At 36.9% G+C, this 22,074-nt stretch overlaps 1 protein-coding gene across 1 annotated transcript in view; it reads left to right on the top strand.

Moving 5' to 3' along the window:
• LOC131034120 (uncharacterized) overlaps positions 1-22,074 on the top strand; it is a 69,228-nt gene that overhangs the window by 1,375 nt on the left and 45,779 nt on the right. Inside the window, exons 3-4 of the mRNA XM_057965510.1 lie at positions 8,962-9,024; positions 9,144-9,245. Coding sequence (XP_057821493.1) covers positions 8,962-9,024; positions 9,144-9,245 — 165 coding nt within the window. The remainder of the gene's footprint in view (positions 1-8,961; positions 9,025-9,143; positions 9,246-22,074) is intronic.

The following is a 22,074-nucleotide window of genomic DNA, read 5'->3' as shown; positions in this document are numbered from 1 at the left end:
AATGATAAAGCCAAATAAAGGTAAAGATAGTTTTTTTCTGTCAATGAGACACTGATTTAGATCCCCTTCTGAAATTCCACAAAGGGATTGTTTTCCAGCTACCTTATATGTTGTTCAACATGGCATACAAACCCTACCTCCCTCTGGATTCATAGTTGAACACTCCTCTGAGGCGTGCTGATGCCTTTGCCATTAGGTCCATTCAGGTTGTACAAAATTAATAACTTAAAAAATGGTTCATCAGCTCCTCTTTGGTTGTACAAAATTTGTAACTTGAGAAATAATAATAAGCTCTTTATCTGAAGATTTGTTCTTTTAAAATATAACATTTTTATTGCAGAACTGTTCAAAATTAGATACGTAACAGCATTAATAAAACAAGATTTTAGAAGATCTCATTTGAGCATCTCCATTTCCATTTACGTAGAACTTACACCTAGCTTCTTTTTAAGTCTTTTGCATTACTGCATTCACATCAACACATGAAGAGGCTTGAACCCCATACATATTCATGGTGATTGATCCCTCTGCTGTGCAATTCCCTATGGGATTTTAAAGCACATGTTAATCCACTTGAAGATTGTTCATTTGTCTTTATTTCAAAACATTATGCAAAGTTCTTAACTTTATTTGAACTTACCAGACACTGCAAAAACAGCCTTTAGATTGGACATGGTTTATGGACATTTTGATGTCAAGGGTTCTATTGTCTTGGTACATACTCTAGTATAACTCAAAATAAAGGTAAAGATAGTGTTTTAGGTCACTGCTAAGTGAGATACTGATTTATTATATTATATCTTTTTGTGGAATCACATAAGATAATCGTTTGCCATTCACCTTATGTGTTTTTGATTTGTAAACAAGGACTAATACTCCACTCCGCTTTCATCAATAACAGATTTAATTTAATCAATGTGTGTTCCAACCTCTTCGGCCGATTAAACAACACACATACGCACTATACAACTGTAATATCCCCAAATAGGGATGATAGAAAAATAACAATATTTTCAAAACTAAGGCATGGAAAAATCCTAAATTTTATTTGCATATAAGAAATTTTGCAACAAACTCAAATTTATAATCAGATTAGTGATCTGATTTTTCTGCTATTAGAAATAAATTTCCATTACTGAACTTAGAAAAAGTACAGAAAATCCCTTTAATTCTGCCAAGAATTTTTTCAGAAATTGATTACATTTATTCTCTTATTTTTCTGAGATAAGGATGATTAAAACATGCAGATTTAGATACAAATACTTTAGAATTTATCTTCAAACTCTAGCTGTCCTAAAAAAGACCTCAAACCCTAGCTGACCTTGATAAACTCCCCATAAACTAGCGCTAAGTCTGATAAAATTGTCCTTTCTTTTGCTGTCAATGATGCTTGGAAGTATGAAGATACCTTGCTGTAGTTAGTCCAAATCTGAACCTGTAACTCTGAATTTGGCCTCTAAATGGCCTCCAAACCAATATTTAATTGACCCAGCACTAAACTTTTTTTATTTTTTTTCTTAAATTTAATGCCTGTTAAACTTTTTACTGTGTCCGGCGACGCTGGCATGACACACCCTCTGGCTCCACATGAAACGCTTTTGACCCGGAGCTATGAACCGGTGAGGCCACAAAGGGGGGACCTCATCCCTACACTTCATTTGTTCAAACCCGCAAGCACAACGGCCCAGCGAAGACACAAGGCCTATGAGCACAATGACCCAGCAGGGGTTTGAACCTTGGTGGCCGCTTAACCAACGAGGTGTTTTAACCACGACACTACATGTTCGAAGACAACCCAGCACTAAACTTTATTCTTCAGCAATAATATAATTAATTTTCAAATCAAAATAAGTTTATTCTGAAAATTGCAGAAGTTCCTTTATTTCTGAATCAAACCCTTAACACCTGCAAATTTGTCTCCAATGGAGACTTCACAAATTTGGCCCAATTGTGAACTCCGTCGCAAATCCACCCACCTTTAGAAAGAGTCAGGTTTTCGTCTAACCCTTGTTGATCTATTGAAGATTTCCATCCTCATCTTCTCATAAAGTATCATACAAATTTATCACATCAAATCCATAAAACATGCTTACTACAGCCCAGCAGGCCTCCTTATAAAGAACTCCAACCTCTATTTAGAAGTTTAGGTCACATTTAATTTTTGCAAGGCCTCATTAAATATTGTCACAATTGGAGAACTTTATTTAATAAAGTGACTATTTTATTATTGTCACTTTATTTTTTAATCAAATCAATCAATTAAATTCATCCCTTTTGAAATAATATTAATTTTTGGACAACTTAATCAACTAATTTAATTAAGTCACTTTATAAAAATTTGGGGACATTACAACAACCCTCCACATGAACAACATGTGCTACATCCATTGCATCTACTGCGTACCTTGCTTATTGCAAATCATTTAAATGTCTCTCTCCTACTTGTATTGTTGTAGTAAATTTCTTAATTAACTTGCATGAATTAAAAGAGAAAGTGAAGAACGTTCACACACAATCACGATTTATAGATAATACCATGTTTGGCTTGGACAAAAACAAATAGGGAGAAAAATCTTGCAAAAATCCACAATTACTATGCAATTTTTTAAGCTAACAAAGAAAAATAGGTCCTTTGGGATGTCAAACACAAATAACAGCAACCACATACTTACAAATGGACCTCAGCAACAAAGTGGAGAAGTGTCAATCTTAACAGTACAACACCAACTAGTTCTATGCACACCCAACCAGCTGGTACAATCTTAAAGAAATGCTCATTTTGAGTCCATAACTCTGAAAATATGGTTAATGAAGGCTCAAGACATCTCCTAATCTCCTCTACTACTCAATGAGAAGAAACATGAATACTTAAACATGTTTTGGGCTTGAATTGGAAGCCCAAACAACAAGAATATGAATCCAAAATGCTTCCTTGTTGCATATTCAAGAGAGGAAACTGCTTGTTTTTATTAGCACAAGGTTGGGTAACTGCCACTAACAGAAACAAAACCACACATGAGGAAATAAAACTTGCACTGCCACAAACAAAACCATCAATTTAGTGCTCAATTCAACCTCCATCTTTTGGAAGCCATAGCTTTTGTATAGGTACTCAAAACGAGGTACTGCTTCTATGAAAGTGAATCATTATTCTAAAGGAATCTGAATATGTAATAATATTCAGGTTTTGATGCCATAAAGGTTGTATTTTAGCCTCTGCAACACCACTGAATTTATGAGATCAATTATGGTCAAAACTAATCATTGAATTATATTTTTCTTTCCTGAAACCTGTTCGGAGATGTTCCATTCCATTCTAAACCCTATCCATCATCGAAATCCTTGATTTTTTATCTGGCGAACTTTTTTTTTGTATCACACCACCTTAATATAGAGGCATTTGGTCCCCAAAGCTTAGTAGCCCAGAAGTGGAAAATGATTACCAAATACTGCCTTTCATGGTTCTTAATAAATTGCACCACATGGGTCTCACAAACATTTTTCTTCACGAGACTTGCCTACATGGGACTCACAAACATTGTGCTCTCAACAAGGAATTTTACAAACATTGCATCACAACACATGCAACAACATATTGCCCTTCATGGGACTTACAATCATGGCCCTCCTATGGGACTTTTACAAACATTGTCTTTTCAATGTGGGATCTTACAAACATTGCATTATGACATATGCAAATACATACTACTCTCAGATGGCTGCATCATCTTGGATCTTACAACAAAATTTCAAACACAATGAAAAAGAGGTTTGCAACAATACAAGTGCTTAAACCAACAGCATCCTTGTGGAGTTTCGCTCACCACAATGTCGCATCACCTATGCAAATTGTTCTATCACCATGGAAGAACCTTTGGTACCGTGAAAAAACTAGCCTTGGAAAACTTGTTGCAACTTCCGTTATTCAAAAGCTATTGGTTGAAAATTTTGTACACCTGGGGGATGTGCAAAATTGTGGTTTCAGCCACAGTGTGTGAGTATGATACTCTCCTAATTTAGGGAAGGCTTTCCCTATCTACAAACTAAACTAATTTAATATGGGTGAGACAACAATATTTCTTCTTCTTCAAAAAAAACTTCACTCTCTTCTCTTCACAGAAAAGTAATAGCAATTCGAAATAAGTAACAACAAATACAAAAATGAGACTTTTTTGTAGGATTTTTGGAACATAAAGGGAAGCAAAGTTTCCATGAAAGCACAAAGACCTCCGTCACTTTCCCGGGACGGGAAAACAGAAATGAAAGCACAAAGTCTTCAACACTGCTACTATCCTATCAACCTTCTCAAAATGATAACAATGTACGACACACAACAGCTCAAAGTCTGTCTATATGATGCACTTTACCTTACATGCACAAGTCTTAAAAATAAAAGCAACACAAAGTCTACAAGTTATCTCCTTACTTGAGCTTTCTACACTATTTTCAAACGTGACAAGCAACTCAAAGTCTGCAGTGTCAAATCCGAAAACCAATCTAAAACTCCAAATGCAATAAGCAGCTCAAAGTCTGCAAGATTGAGGTTGAATCCCTCTTGAACAATAGAACAAAAATCACATTCAACTCTAGAAAATGTCGTCACATAACAACTTGAATTGGCACAAAGTCTCAACACAACTTGCCTCTTTTATTGAAAGCAATCTGATTTACATCTAAGCTCAAAGTCTTAGAGTGCACATACAAATTGGCAGAATTTTGTTGCATTGCCAAAAGAAGATATCTATTACAATAGACCCCCTCAAGTATTTATAGGAGAGGAGCCTTGAGAAAAAGGTGGAAGGATCCTAACTAACTTGAGAAATTCTCTCAACCACCATGACTTTTTCCAACTACTAACTAAGACTTATTCAAAAATTACAAGTCCTATTCTAAATTGACTTGTAATCAGCTTACTTTGTAATTACAAAAGTGCAAGTGATAAACTTGTAATTACAAAACTGTTTTTAACAAGTAAACTTGTGAAAACAAAATTACAGATACACAATTGAAACTATTTTATGTGTCCGAAGACATGACTCTAACTACGTCATTCTTTGTCTGTGATGAACTTCATGCTGTTTCAGGATACTAGAACTTGAAGTATTCAGGATTGGTGAAGACATCTCTAACCGGAATGGGAACTTGCATCTTTAATGATCTTTGTGTCCTTGGCCAATGAACTTCAATCTTATCTTCTTGCTTGGGGTAGTACATGCTTTTCAGGAGAGAAGTTCTTTGCAAGGCTGAACTAAGAAGCCGATCTCTGTCTTGAAAGCATTCATATCACTTATCCATTTCCTTGTGTGGCTCCGTCATGTTGTTGTTCTTTCTCCAATCTTGGAATCTACTTGCAAAATAAGGTCCATGCCTAAATTTATTGATTTGGTAGGTCGTGTGTGCAAACATGACTGACATAGGTAGGGATAAATTGATTAAAAAATGGGCTCACAAGTGAATTTCGGGTTTTGGAAACTGCATTACACGTGTGGAAAAAACAAGAGCATTAACTTGCAATTGTGGAGAACAAACATGCAACTTCATATGTGTAATGGGTAACTACAAGTTTGCACTTGTAATTGGATCTTTAAGACTCATTTTCAAGTGTTTTTGAGTGCATTTTGGACCAATTTCGAGTTTTGGAAGGCTGACTGCAAGTGAAGACACAATTGCAATCGGGTTTCAAAATTCCGACCGCAAGTAGACTTGAAATGGGAAAAATGAATGATGAGAAAAGGATTTTGACATGAAGGAGAAGATGGAAGGAATGACCATGTACATGTATGGGAAGCAATATTTTCAGCTTAACAACTTGGAAAAAGGGAAAAGTTTCAACTTGTAATCAGATTTGTAAAACCCGAAATCAAATGAATGAGTCTCATGACATTCTTCAACATTTGTAAATTTTGTGAAAAGAAGATTAACTCTTTTTACCAAAGGGGGAAGGTCAACATTACCACAGTTACTTGTAATCAGGTTTTGAAAAATGCACATTTACAACTTGCATTCAATGAACCTTGCTTGAAGAATGCCCTAGACCCAAACAAATGAGCTTGGGAAGAACCGACATGCTCTATAAATAGATGAAGAAGCCACCATGTTGTGATTGCAATCAGCAAACAAATCAGTTTTGCCTTTAAACCTCTCCACACAAAACGACTTGGAAAGAGATGTATTTTTGACTTCAAACACTCATCAATGGAGAAAAAATGCAAGACGTGTTTGCAATGTGGCAACAAGGGCGAACTTCATGCTCCAAAACGTGGCAAGACCCAGCAAAAAAAATGGAGCCAAAAACGTCTTCTACAACGCCTTCAAAAATGCAAAACGTGTTTGCCAAAACTGTTGAATCTCAAAAACGTGGCACCAACCATCGATCTCCAGCAGCATAGCAAGAATGTGGGATGAATTCAAGGGAATAATGCCACAAAAATCAGATTTGTGTGAGCAAGAATGCAGATTGGGTTCTTCCTCTCCAACTTCAAGCAAAACATGCCCTCCAAAGATGCAATCGGGTTTCTAAAACCCCTTTGCAAGTTTTAAATTGCATCACTTTTTCCTTTACTTGAGCAAATTCGGGTTTCTAGGGAACAAAAGCACAAAAATAAAGAGCAAAACGACTTGTAATGGGGAAATAAAACCCCCATTACAATGAAAAAGAATAAAAACATAGAAACTTGTAATAGGGAAATAAAATTCCTATTACAACTAAAAACATAAAAGACTTAAAAACTTAAAAAGACTTGTAATAGGGAAATAAAATCCCTATTAAAACTAAAAGCACAAAGTAGGAACTTTTATGAGAACTTACAAGTTCTCATTAAACTTGTAATTTTAAATTCACTTTCAATTTGTCTAAAAAGTTCCTACAAACAAGTTAAAAGACAAAAAGGATAAAGGAAAAATAAAAAGCAAGTTACAAGTTACAAGTTTAAATAAAGTGCACTTGTAATTGCTAGAAAAAACCCCTACAACACTAAAACAAAAGAAAACTCCAAACTTTCAAAGGAAAGAAAATTTTCTACTTGTAGTCCAAAGAATAAAACCCGATTTTGAAGGAAAAACATAGCAAATGAACTCGAAATGCGGATCGAGGACAAACCAAAAACCAGTCTAGTTCAAGAAGAAGCAATTTTTTTGCCTCGGGAAGTGTGCCTTAGAGTAAAATCTCCAACCTGCAGTGACTGCTATGAAACCCGAAATTGCACAGAAAGCTAGGAAAATGAAGGCCAAAACTCACCAAAAATTGGACAAATATGGCAAAGACAACCCCTGATGATTTGACACTAACAAATGTGAGTTTTGCACCTCGTAAAATGTGCCTTAGAGACAAAAATGACGCATTTAAACCAAAATTTGTAGGGGTTGTCACATTTTGGAAAATTCAAAAATGAGGACAACAAAAGCTAGCCTTGGAAAACCTGTTGCAACTTCCTCTTTAGTTATACAACGGCCAAAACATGTATGGCACAACTTGCTACAGCTGTCATAACTGGTTATGTGCATGCCAAACAATTCTCAGGCACTAATTTCTGAAATAATGCAATTAACTCCATGCTACAATATCTTTAAGCATGCTCTATCAACAAACATGCTACTATTGGTGTATTTTGTAATGAAAAATAGCATGGAAATGTGAACCAGTTTGTTATCAGCTCTTTGATTTGGTGGGTGCTCATATCTTGGCTCCACAATCAGCCTTTTGTATCCTCCATACTCACCCTTAATAAGTGAAAATGCTCCATACCTTCTTATACACATGGGTTTTTTTCCCTTTACAATCAACTAGTGGAACACAAACAACAACTTTAAGGAGTCTGCAATTGCATGCTAACTTTGCAAACTATGTCCAATAGGAGCGTTCAAAAATGGTTAAGTAGAGAAGTGTCAATGTCAACACTACAACAACAACTAGCTCTGTTTGCACCCAATCAGGGGATCCAATCTTTAAAAAAATTTGCTCATTTCCAGCCCATAACTCTTAAAAAATGGTTAATGACTATTTTTAGCTGATCAAATATGCTCTTCGTAGTCCACTATGTAACTCCTGTCTTCAATGTTCTCTTACTACCATCATATTACAATTGCCAAATGGCATAGTGTTTTAACCAGGAAGTCTTGAGATTCATCCCAAGGGTGGTGACCCATTCCACAAGGGCCCAAAATTTAAAGTCAATCCATTACAATTATTAAGTAATTGCATTGTTCCTAGGATTCGCAAGGAGTAAAATACCCAGGTTTAATAGGGAAACTTTTTTCTGGATCAATTGTTCAACATGGCATGCATACCCTATTCCCTCCGGGTTCATATTTGTTCACTCTTTGGAATGGTCATGCCTTTGCCATTTGGTCCACTCAGGTTTAGAAAATTCATAATTGAACAAATGATACATTAGGCCCACTTTGGTCGTACAAAATTCATAACTTAACAAATAATAACTAGATCTGTATCTGAAGATTTATTCTTGCATTTCATTAATACACCAAAATAGTATATCAGAACTATTATAAACTATATGCTTAACATTATTAGCAAAACGATATTTTGGAAGATCTCTTTATGAGTATTGCCATTAACATTTACCTAATACTTGCATATATCCTGATTCAAAGTTGTCCACATTACTGCATTCACATCTATACAAGGAGAGGCTTGAACCCAATATATCATCAGGGTGATTGATCTCCTGGCTGTGCGATTCTTCTTGAGATATTTAAGTAAATATAATTCCATTGGAAGAATTTTCATTTGCCTTTACTTCACAGGAGTATGCAAAGTCATAATGCTTAAGTTTATATTAACTTACCAGCTACTGCAAAGCAGACAGGTTGGACCTGGTTTATGGATGTTTTGCTGTTATAAACTTATAAATGACTCAATGATTTTGGTATGTCCTGGAGTAGGGATGCGTATGACAAGATGCCTTCAATGTGATAGATATCTCCTGTGTGTGCTCATTGCAGGTTGCTTGCCAGAACTTGGGCCCCTTGACCAAGGGTGGGGCAATCATTGGGGTTGATGTAAAGGTATGTCTTGTTTATTCTTCATATTCTTGGCCACAGTCTATAATTTTTTGTAAGTTATAACTATTGCAAAATTTATGAGGATAACTGATGACACTGCAATATATATATTTTCAGAACAGAAGGTGAAGGTGCCTACAGCTCACTGTGATGGCCGTGTACAAACATTTTGCGGGGATGTGATGAAACCTGTATCTGAACAGTTAAGAGGACTTTTACCACAGGTAACAGCATAATATGCTTCTATTGGATGAGGTACACTTTAAATTGAATGCTGTAGAATCCAATTGCCCCTGTTTACACCTTTATACCAACTTTTTCTAGCTGTATACAAGATAATCTAAAGTGGATCTGTAAGTGTAGTTGATGTGGATCTGTAAGTGTTTTTGATGGTATCATTCTATCTAACTTGGATGTTACTGTGTTGGTAATATTTGAGGATCTAGAATTATTTCAGCTTGGCAATTAGGTTGTTTGTGAGATCTTATTGCAATCAAGCTGGTTAGTACAAGGTCAAAATATAAAACAGATACTAACATAAAGTACAGTCCTAGTATTAAAATTTAAAGTTTCTTCAATGCTGAAATAAATAATAAAAATTAAAAGAGAATGGAAACTCAGAGGAAGTCCTGGGCTGAAAAGTTAAATATTTATTTAGTTCTTTTCTACTTCTGTGAATTTGTATTCAAAGAGAATTATGCTTTATTTGTACCGTCAGAAGGGAGAGGAAAATGGAAATTATTGCTTTGCCAAGGGAAAGTTTTTAAGCATCTGAACTATTTTTGTAGCCTATTTATCCTCTATTAAACCGTGGTAAGTGAATTGATAACTAATCAAAATTTATAACTTCATTAAGTAATCTGTAGTCTTCCAAATTGCATATGTTACTGAATTGGCCTGAAACCCTGATGATTCCAGGTACAGAATGTTTGAGGATTGGAATCGGAACTGATTTATCTGTTGATTTGGGCAGGGCAAGAAGTTTTTAAGTTGGAATCATCTGGAATTGTTTCTGGAAGCGCCCAGATGATTCCAAAATGATTTCAGAGTGTTCTCAGGTGATGGACATTGTTTTCAATGTGTTTAGACTGATTTTCCACTGAAATTACTCCATATCTAGCAGAAATTTTGCAGAATTAGTGGCCAGAGTGGAATCCCTTCATTCAAGTTTGCCCCTGCCTCTGCTGTGAATCACAAAGCTGCTGTCTGTCATGATCCTTCAATTGTCTCCCAGTGCTAACTTTAGTTGTGGTTTTAGGAAAAATGCCAGAAAATTCAACAGAAAATGGATCTGTGTCCATTGAGCAAACAAATTGAGGAAGAAAATCAAAATGAAGAGGAAGCAGCAGGCCATAGTCTACTCATTTGACATTTGCATTTTGTAGACTTATTCCACTTCTGCTTATCTGATATGTGTCAATTGACAGAAAATATATATATACACAAATTCTATGAGCTCCTTTTTCTCGGCTGAGCCTTAAAAATATAATGGAATGGAATATGTCTGCATTTTGTCTTTGTACATACCACGAAATGAAAGAAATGTAATATGAAGAAAAGCAAAGTTGGCGAGTTTGGCAGAATACCTGCCAGGATTCCAACTGGTTTGAGAGATTGAACAGATGGGAGGAGGACAAGGGTTTGACTCTCTTTGGGATTGTCATTGCACGATGCACTAAAATGTCAAAGCCCATGTACATATGGTTTGGCAGTTAGCAAATTCAAGGCTGGAAGTGACGTACAAATTTGGTTTTGTTTTTAAGTTAGAGATGAAGACAAGGACGTGCTTTTATGCAAAAAACAAAATTGAGTTTGACTAATTGATATCGAGTTAGTATACTGTTTTTGTAATATTTATGTTAGTGTTGTTTAATCACTTTAACATATGCATGAAATGTGGTATTCTAAACTTAGTTCCTGTATTTATGTTCCGAGTATGTATATATTTGTGTTTTTTTTGTGCACATACCTAGAATGTACCCAGACCAATTTTCTTTGCCATACTGGCATATTATACCCACATACCTGTTTTTTGTGTCCAATTTTGTTTCGACAATTTAGGCACACTATAACTTTGTTAAGTATGTTGGTGTGAATGGGTCTATTCCCTAGCTGGTTTACCTTTCAGTTCTTTTCACACCTAGTTAGATACATTTACTTAGGACGTTTACTTTTTGTCTCAAGTCATGTGTTCATGACACTAGTCATAATCGAATGTCTTATGTCTCACCCTTCCTATATATACAAGGGTGGTCTATGTACATTTGAATCCATTCCATTGTATACTATTGTACTGATATTGGGATTGTAGCATTTTGATTGCCTCTCTCTGGTCTTCAACATAATATTAGAGCTTTAGATCTGCTAGTCCCTTTCTTTTTGGGGAGACTTTCACCAAACTTTTCACCTAGTGGATCCTAGCACAAGGTTGACCTCATGGTTGGGTTTAAAAGGCCTAAATCTATATTGTTTGACAGTAAAACAATTTTGGAGAAGTAACAGATCCAATTTATTTGGAGGGCTTCACCATTTTTTGTTGTAAGGAATCCACATATTTCAGGTGCAAGCACTTTATCGATTATATAGTTGCCAATTTATTTTGCTCTAGAGCTATGTTAGCTTGTGTAATCAACGTATGGAACTACTAAGATTTTTTAATGGTTTTGTGCACTATGATTGGCTGTATGGTACACTTGCCTCTGTCAACTTCATACAATTTTTGCAATATGCCATGTGTTCTACCAAGTGAGGGTCCTATGATTTCATCAACAATGTGTTAGGTGATTTATTCTGCGAAGCTTTTAGTCATAATGGTGTTGGAAATATTGTCATTGATGTCAAAGGGGCATGGCAAGTTTATCATTGATGTCGAGAATAATTAGTTGTCCAAGATTGTTGTCATTAATATTGAAGGAAATTGTCAATGAAGGACAAAGGCCAAAGGCCAAAGGTCACTAATCGATATATATATATATTCTTTTTTAGATTGGCCAAGAATAACATGAGTGAAAGATTAAAAATGAGTTGATGATTAATGGTGAGTGAATGATATTAATATTCATGTGAGCAGTGATTATATTGTGATTATATAGCGCAGTGATAAATGAGTATAAAGGCAGTGTTTATTATTTAAGAAGAGCAGCAATGATCACCTTTGTTAATGAGATTAATATATGCAGCAATCATTATTATTTTAGGACATGTTGGCTGACTCATTTGAAGTTGAAATACTTATTACTTGGCCGACCACACACATGGAATATGAACTTAATTATATATGGCTGACCCCTTGCAAGGGTATTTTAAATTAAATAAATATCTTTCCTTGCTGACTTGGCTGACACCTTTTGGAGGGGTACACCATTTGGTGAAGGGGTACATTGCAATTTATAAAGAGAAGATGCTAAGAGGGTTTTAAAACAAGCAATTAATTGAATATTGTTTTGAATAAGAGCAGATCTAGAGAAGTCCTAGAGCAGATAAATATAAAGAGTATTTCAGATTTGTTTTGAAGCATAATGGAGCAAATTTATGAGACATACTTGAGCAGATTATGAGCAGATTCATGGAGGATTTGTGAGCAGATTGATGAAGAAGTTATGAGCAGATTCTCAAAGAAGTTATGAGCAGATTGTGAGCAGATTTATAAGAATATAAAAGGCAGATTTATGACATATCTGTAAAGAGGAGTTTATGCAGATTTCAAAGAGGAATATATAGCAGATTTATAAAGAAAAGAATATAAAGAAGAGATCTATGAGAGATTTGTAAAAACGAGTATATGCAAAATTTAAAAGAGGAGTCTATGGCAGAAATTTATGTGAAAACATTGCACTCAGATATGTGGAGGAATGTATTGCCTCATCATCATCAAGTAGATTTGTGAGAAAGAGCATTTGTATGATAACCGCTGGATCATCTTCAAGTAGATTTCTTAAGGAAAGTATATCTACTTTCAGATTTTGTGAAGATAGTATCATGCATTGAAGAATTCAGAAGTCGGTGCTTCCTAAAGGAGGGATTGGTATCTCTTGCTAAGTTGGTGCTTAGCTGTGGGGGTTGGTGCCTCTAGTAGGGTAATGCCTACGAATTGAGGGGATTGGTGTCTCCTATAGGTCGGTGCCTACGAAATTTGTAAGACAAAGTTATATAAGCAAATATTTTGCTATGGTTTTCTCCTGTAAGGGTTTCCACATAAATCTTGTGTTCTTCTTATGTTGCATAATTGTTGCATCTTATATGAATGATATTGTGCAATTGATATGCTTATGGTATTAAGTTTGAAAAAGTAAAAGATTGTTGTTATATCGATTCATTTCCCCCCTCCCTCAATATAATTGAATGCTCATCAAAGGGCATTTGGTTCTGCTTAACCCACAAGGGCTTAACTCTCCACAATGGCCACTACGTTAGTAGCTATTTGCCCATGAACCACCACCTCTCTACTTGCTTGTGGCTTCATCGCTCTCTACCTCCCTCTATCTATTGCATTGCTTGTTTTCACCACTGTTGCTTAGCCCAATGGGTGGCACCATCAAAAGAGTAGCCATTGTTCTTTTTTAGCTCTTAGTGGGTTTTTTTTTGGAGCCATAACTTTGCTCATGCTATCAATGTTTTAACTTCGTATAGGTGTTGGAAAGTTCTTTCTGAGCACTTTGCAATGATCCAAGTATTTTGTTAGATTGTGCTTTAAGTTTTAGAAATTTTTATTGAAGCCATTTATTTCACTTTTTTAATGACATGCATAATTTTTGTTTATAGAGTTGAATTTTGGCCTCTTTTTAAAAAAATTATCAAAAAATCACAAGGAATTTGTTTATAACCTCAAAATTTTTATTTGGCAAGCATTTTTTTTTAGATTGTAACTTGTAAGTCACCACGCATTATAAATTGTTGATTGAGGCTTGTCCATTTTAAAAATTGCACTTAAGTGCTCATTATTTTTTGCTGTGAGGTTGTGTTGACGTGTATTTTGTACACAATCACACATAGAATAAAATACCTAAAGGTACCTTATCCTCTCTTGAGTAAAGCCTCTGATTGCTGAAGATATCGCGGAAAAGGATCAATCAGGATGACTTCAAGGTTCTTGTATGTAGGGTCTCTACGTGTGGATAAGCTCTTTGTGGTATGATGTGATTTGCTGGAATCACAAGGGGACTTACATTTGATGCCTGAACTTCCGATTTGCTTTGAATATTGCTGGAACACAGGCTCTTACTAACTTAGATTTGAAAAAAAGGAAAAAAGATGAGGGCGAGGAAAGGATCTAATCCTAACACTAAGAATGTAAGAGCAATGAATGATCTTTGATGAAATTCTAACTAAGTCTTGTTTTGACATCATAGGAACATCTCCACAAGGTTAGTGCGATCTTCGAAGGAAAGCTTTATGATGTTCAAATCATCACTGCAGGCATAGACACCATCAGGTTGATGCATATCGATGAAGAAGCGACAATTGAAGTTAAGCTTAAGCTGAATGATTCCAGTTGACTACGCAAGGCAAGTCTGCAATCAACAAACTGCTAGTAGTATGGATATACGAATTTCACCATCAATCAAGCACATTTCTTCCACTCATCTAATCATAAAATCAAACATGAGAAGTATAAAGACCATGCAAATTGTCGAATCGACCCATAAATTTCACCATTTCTTCAATGAAGTTACAAGTCTTTTACAACAACATCTTGGCAACAATCTTTGCCTTCTCTCTCTACTCTACTCTAATTGCTATTCTATCAACTATATTCTAACTCTTCCAACTATTCTATTCTCTCTAATTCCTAATGCCTTTACAAAATGAAATGCCAGGGCTTATATAGTGCCCTCAATACAATTCGATGGCTTAGATCCATTCGAGATCAATGGCCAAGATTTTACAATGAAAACCCTAATTAGGGTTTGTTACAACCATTACATAACATTTAATGCTCGACCAATGAAATAATTGTATTGCTTGGACACATGTCCTCTCTGGAAAAATCGACCAATGGATAGCCGGGGTAGGTACATCGGAGTCTGTGCCACCTTCCATGAGTTAGGTACATTGAATCTGGACATGCTGAGGTGGACCACACTGACTGGAGAAGTGATGACTAGGATGCCACCTCGTCTGACACTTGTAACTTGGTAGATATTCAACTTGATGTTGTTGAGAAGCTAGCTTTAATTAATTCATCTGGAACTATCTGCTTCTTCAACGAACCCTTGTTCTAACTTCTTGTGTCCTTGATGTGCAGGATGACTGATGTACCTCGCCTTGGAATACTGAATTGGAGAAGTCGCCCTTGATGACGTTAGTCCAAAGAAGGCCGTCCTTGTCGATGCTAGGCTGGAGGAGGTCGCCCTTGTCAATGCTAGGCTGGATTTTCCTTGATGAGAGCCTTCCGACTTGTAGATCCTTCGAGTTTGGGAGTCGCCATCTTGATACCTACACAACATTTCAAAATTAGTAATATATCTTGAAATCTAAAAATTAAACTTTAAAAGGAAGATTCAAGATTTTAATTAGGAAATTTCATGATAAATCTTGAGTTATCATTTCCTAATTTAGGATTTTCAAAGCAAAATTTAAATCTTCAAAAAATGGTGCCAAGGTGATTACGCCATACCTTCACTTGGGAATTAATTCTAAAAAAAGATGCCAAAAATAGGAGAATTCGCTAGGCAAAATGTAGATCAAGACTCCCTTTAGCAAAATGCGCCCCCTTTAGCTTGGAAAAGAACTCCATCTTCCACTAGCCTTTAACTGGCACTCCTTCCTGGATGAGATTTCGCACTTCCATTGCTCCTTCAAAATTGCACTTGGACAAATGATTGAATGATGGATTAACATGCTCAACACACCCCTCCTATATAGGCGCTCATCTTGATAATTGCCCCTAGGCCGACTTGGAAAATAGGCCCAAAAAACAAATAAAATTTAATAAAAGAGGGGGCCGACCTTGCAAAATAATACCCCAAGCGCTCCCTTTTTTTAAAATTTAATTTAATAATAATTAATTAAATGCCTTTATAATTAAAAACTTCGATTTTTTAAAGGCTTTAAATTAATTATTGAAAGTCCACGCGCTATTTTTTAAATACCAATTTAATTAAATCTTTCACATTTTTATCGAATTTGGCATTTTAATGTAATTCAAAAATATTGGCGCCTAAGCATGGGAGGAATAAGGGACACTAACCACATCGCTCTGGTCCCTGGGAGAGGGACAGGAGCGCTCCTTCATTTTGGCCTTGTTTTTCTTGTTTTTCACGTTCAGAGTCTTGTCTTAGACGTCCAAAATAGCATTTTAATTGGGAATCTTGAGCTTAACTCGTCCCTTTTGTGGAAGGAGTGTGCTTTAAAGTACTTTCGCCCTGGTCCCTTGGTGAGGGACAGGAGCGAACTTGCCTTTTTCCTTGGGTCTTTGTCTCTTTAATCACCAATTTATATCGCAAGGCAAGTAACAATGTTATCCATTTATTCCATGCATACTTTACTCGTCCTTTACAATGCAAATTTGATATTTGAGTGAATATCGCCCTGGTCCCTTGGTGAGGGACAGGAGTGAACCTTTGTTCCTTGTGCTCATCCTTGTTTATATCAACTTGCAACTGTCTTCACGGTGTAAAATGATGTTCCCTACTCCCTTTTGAACACTTGAAATGTGAGTGGCAACTTAAACTTGGACACACTTGAACATTTCGCTCTGGTCCCTTGGTGAGGGACAGGAGCGAATTTGGGCATTTCCATCACCTTTGCGGTCTTTGACACTTTACTTTCTCTCCGAGGCGTTCCAAACATCATTGCCCCTTTGTGTCTTAGCTTGGAGTGATTTAAGCTTGGAGGGAATATTAAATAACCTTGAGTTCGCCCTGGTCCCTGGCTGGGGGACAGGAGCGAACTTTCACTTGTAGGCTCAATCATGCTTTGCTAACTTTTAAAACCATCTTCAATGGATCCGCTATGCTCCCCTTCACTCATCCTTGACATGTAATTTGCTTCATCTTGGCGAGAGATTTGTCTAAGGAAGAAATCGCTCTGGTCCCTGGGAGAGGGACAGGAGCACCTAGGACAATATGGGCTTCACTTGGCGTTTTTACAATCTTCAAATTATCTTCAACGGACTCGTTATGCCTCCTTTGCTTGCCTCAAACTTAACACTTACTTGATTTTCGCCCAAAACCTGTCTTATAAGGAAAATCGCTCTGGTCCCTAAGAGAGGGACGGGAGCTATCACTTAAATTCGCCCTGGTCCCTGGCAGAGGGACAAGAGCGATTTTGCTTCTAGGGTCAATTTTCCTCATGATTGCGCTTTCAAGTTATATTCAACTGATAAAATGTATCTCCTTTGATCTTCTCAATTCGCGAAATCGTTCAAATCTTTCAAGGACAAGGCAATTTTGGATTTCAAGCTCCGGTCCTTCAGTGAGGGACAGGAGCGATTTTTGTCCTCCAGGCCCAAATGCTTCACTTTTCACCATGAAATGTCTTTGCTAGGGAAGATATCATCCCGCTTCATGCTATGAATAAAAGTTAATGTCCAAAAAAAGGTCTAAAATTGTGCGTATAAAGAAAATCGCTCTGGTCCTTCAGTGAGGGACAGGAGCGAATTTGACCTTCTAGGCAAAAAACTTCATCATTTCATTGCTTTTGATCAAGTCTGGATGCTCTATCATGCTCATTTTACCCTTCACCATGCCTTTGATGTCTCAATTCGTCCAAACAAGGTCAGGAATGGCTCAAATAAGTATTATCGCCCTGGTCCCTTGGTGAGGGACAGGAGCGAAATTCGCTCTGGATCCTCAGTGAAGGACAGGAGCGAAATTTGACTTTTCGAACTCTCTATCAGGACAATTTTAATGGAATATAACATTAAGGTATAAGTGACATTTCCTTCTATCTTTCTTCTTTCTTATACTTTAAGTTATATTCCATATATACTTTCAGGATGTTTGAGAGTGGTTTCAGACCTCCAGGAGTTATATTCCAAAATCTAGCTTTTTGAGGTTTTTCAGTTTCCAGACTTAGTCAAATTTCAGGATCAGGACATTCCAGACTTAGCCACATTTCAGGATCAGGACTTTCAGACTTAGCCAAATTTCAGGATATTCCAGACTTAGCCACATTTCAGGATCAAGACATCACTCAAGCCGGACTTGCTATCCATGTGATCCCCTTGGCGACACTCAAAATGCAAAGGCTAACCGACAAAACCCTAAAAACCTAAAAAGACAAACCCTAAAAAGCAAAAAAAAGCAAGGGTCCCCATTTGCAATGGGGCGATGTGTGAAAACGTCACAACAGGTTGCAAATACAACTTTAATACATTTTGGCAGGTGGGTTGTGAGGCATGTTTTTTGTAATGTTTCCTTCTTAGGCATAACCAGTTGAGAACAATTATCTATGTTTGGAGTTTTCTTGTAGGCTAAGTAGTGCGCAAGGGAGAAATTCAACTTTCTTGTTCATGGCAGTGAGTTCAGGTGATCTTGGCGAGTCTCATGATGCTTTCAAAATGTAATTTTGTCCTTTTGGGAGCTCTCCAAGCTTCTTGGAGAAGCATACTATTTTTAGATATTTGCCAAGTTGCTCAAAATCATTGTCCTAAGTCCTTAGTTGTAACAAGCAAAAATTTAAATGAAACATTTATTCAAAAATGAAACTTAAACGAATATAGCCGTTAATATAATCATTGCAACTTAACATAAAAAGGAAGAGATTTTTTTTTTTTTTTTTTAAGATAACAATAACTAGAAGCAATTACATTGATCTAAATCAAACATAAATGTAAAATAAGGAAATAAATAACATTGCATTAATTGGAAGAGAGAGGGTTTAGAAGGTACATTTCATCTATTGCTAACATTTTGAACTTCATAACTTTATCAAGTTACCAGTGAGGAGGGAAAGTATCATTAGGGCGCTTTTCCGCCCAACTACAGACTATCTAGTTCCTCGTGCCATATCCAACTGGATTGGCCCGACCCTTCGCAGGGAGGTAACGAGAAGTGGAACTCAATGCCATCCGAGACTTGGTGTTAGGACCTACACGCATTAGTCAGTCATACACTAAGGGTGACTCCCGACTAGTATGACGCTCCTGACTAGAGGTGTATCTGGTACTAATGATCAGACTGATGCATGCATTACGCAACACCACCTTGGCCAAGATTTAACATTGCAAGCACGAATTAACACGCTGTCAATGATCACACCCTTCTCGGCATGGATTTAAGGTCAAATGAGTTCGACTGAACTCATATAGGAACTATGACCATATGTACGTTTAAATTCTCATTTGTCATCAGCTCTAGTACTCTTTAAGTTACTGTTTATTTCTTCTCATTAATGATTGCAATGATATGTGATGGTTCAACTAAATCCCTAGCATGGGAAAATAGGGGGCATAAGAGCCACCAGTTGTACATCCAACTCGTAAGTATGGAATATAAACTTTGCCTGACATGACTCTGCTGTCCTAGGCATCTTGAGAGTAATCTCTCAATGGTGATGCTATCTGCATCGAAGTACAGCAGTGCCCTTCTACCCATTACCCTCCTAGGCTAGCGTATTAGTTTGTTTCAAAGTCTAGAGATGATAATCTCATTTAGATATGATGTTTGATTCTGCTGTTATGATTTCCAGACTTAAGCAATTTCTGGAAAAGCTTAATTAAGAGGTCGGAAGTCTTTTTAACACAAGACTAGATTAGGCATCCGCTCTAATTCTGAGGAATACTGTTTGCATATCTTTTTCCAGCTTATTAAGCTGATTATGGGTTAAATAATCCATATATCTACTCATACAGGTATAAGTATTTACATACATGCTCACATACATACTCACACACGCACACACACACACACATATGTAGATGTATGTATGTCTGTACATGTATATGTATGTATTTTTAAATTTTATCTACCCATATTCATTAGGGTTCTTTTACATGTTTAAGCTAACAGCCATCTATTTATTATAACCAATTAGGATGTACTGCTCCTTCTAAGAGAGTAGATTTTATTTTATTGTTTTGCTTAAAACAACATCAAAATGACTGCTGTATAGAGATTAAACTGGTGAGAAGGGTCTATAACAGCCATTTACCCAAACAGTGAGTTTGCTTCTTTTCAACTTACAGAGTCCCCCAACCCTACTAGTTATCTAAGAGAAGCCGCAATATTCTGCAACTGTCTGGTATGTCTTTAAAAAAAAAAAGAAATGCAATTAAATACATACAACCTTTCACCCAAATATCCTACCATTATACTTACACATACACATACATATATATCTTTGTAGGTACATTAATATACATGTATGTATATATATAAATCTGTATAAATATAAGATATGCCTGAATGCAGAAAAATATAAATTGGTTCAGACTTTCAATATTCTTCCCTAACTAGTAATGCAGAAGTTTCAGAAATTTTCTCTTCCTTTTCATGATACAAGAAGCAGAGATTAAACACATTTTCCTCTCTTTTTCTAAATAAGAATCAATATACCCAAAGCACTACGTAATGCTCAGACTTAAACATTTCTCTAATTTCTAAATGCTGAAAGAAATGGATCATTTGCACTTAAGGCGTCAGGGGTTTAAGCAGTGTTCCACGGGGACGCGTCCCCCCCCTTTTTGGGCGCGTCCCCCCGTCAGAAATGTCTCGGGGACGGGGGGACGAGGACGCGACGTCCCCCGCCGCGGAGACGTCCCCGCGTCCCCGCGTCTCCCAAGGAGACGTGGAGACGTGGAGACGTCTCCTTGGGAGACATCTGGGCGTCTCCCAGAGAGACATGGAGACGCCTCCACGTCTCCTTGGGAGACGTTTGGGCGTCTCCCCGTCCTTCAAGAGACGTGCAGACGTCTCTCCAAAGACGGGGAGATGCCCAAACGTCTCCTGTCGCCCCCACTTATATGCAATGTTTAAAATTAAAATTTAAAAAAAAAGTGAGTTTTTAAGTTTTTTGAGGGTTAAGGGGTAACTCTAATTGGACATGGGCCAATAGAAAAATAACACCCGACGCCTTTAGAAAATAATAAAAGTATTTTTGGCCTCGTAGGGCGCTGCCCCTCGACCCCGCCCTGTATCGCGACAGGGAACGCGCAAGGGGCGCTGCCCCTTGACCCCACAAGGGGCGATGCCCCTTGACTCTAACTTGGGGGCGCTGCCCCCAAACCCCCGTTGAAAAATATAGGGAGAAACTGTGCCGATAGAAGTAGGAAAAATCTAACCTCCGAGTTTGATTAGGCTCCATATAACAACACAACTTAGAAATCTTGGTATTTAGATTTAGTATTTCAAATTTCCTATAGTCTCATTTGAAATGTAATTCTTACACTGTAATACTATCATACATCTTTTCAAAACTAGTTTTTCAAGTACTATATGTATATGTATAAGTATATGAGCACCACCACCCTGCCACCCCCCCGCCGCCGTCCCCAAATTTAGGCCCTTGGTCCCCCCGTCCCAGAAACGCGTCCCCCCCATCCCCAACGCCCGTGGAACACTGGGTTTAAGCTTAACATGACCCGTGAAATGAAATATCACGTCAGAAAATGTATTCCAACGCCCTCCCTTTTAGCAGAACCCTCTAAACTTCGAAATAACAAAGCTTAAATGACTAAAAATGCAGAGCAAACCCTTGTTTCCTGCCATTTTCAAAAGCTAGAAGTGCTCCCTTCTATTTCCATATTCCCTTATGTATTCACCAAACACGTTTTTCCTCCTTGATACGCCTTAATACCAGGCGGAATTCCAAATCCACCCAAGGAGTCACGGGAAAAAACATTGCATTCTCCTCACGCGTTTAGCATTTTGGCTTCCTGAAGAAGCCTCTCGGCTCACAACAAAAATGCCCGAGATAATATCTTTTCCTCCATATCGATATTGTATGAAGTATTGATAATATATTAAGTCCTTATTTCTTTCAAATGCTCGATAAATAACTATATATATTCTTTTCAAAATGCACGATAAACATTGTATAACAAAGTTATGCAATAATATTGTTTTATATGCCTATCGTTTTCTTAAGGCAAACCTCCTTTATTGCCCGATA

The sequence above is a fragment of the Cryptomeria japonica genome, chromosome 10 (genome assembly GCF_030272615.1).
Source record: "Cryptomeria japonica chromosome 10, Sugi_1.0, whole genome shotgun sequence".
Lineage (NCBI taxonomy): Eukaryota > Viridiplantae > Streptophyta > Pinopsida > Cupressales > Cupressaceae > Cryptomeria > Cryptomeria japonica.
The sequence above is the reverse complement of the archived record's forward strand: the minus strand, read 5'-3'. Positions and strand labels throughout refer to the sequence as shown.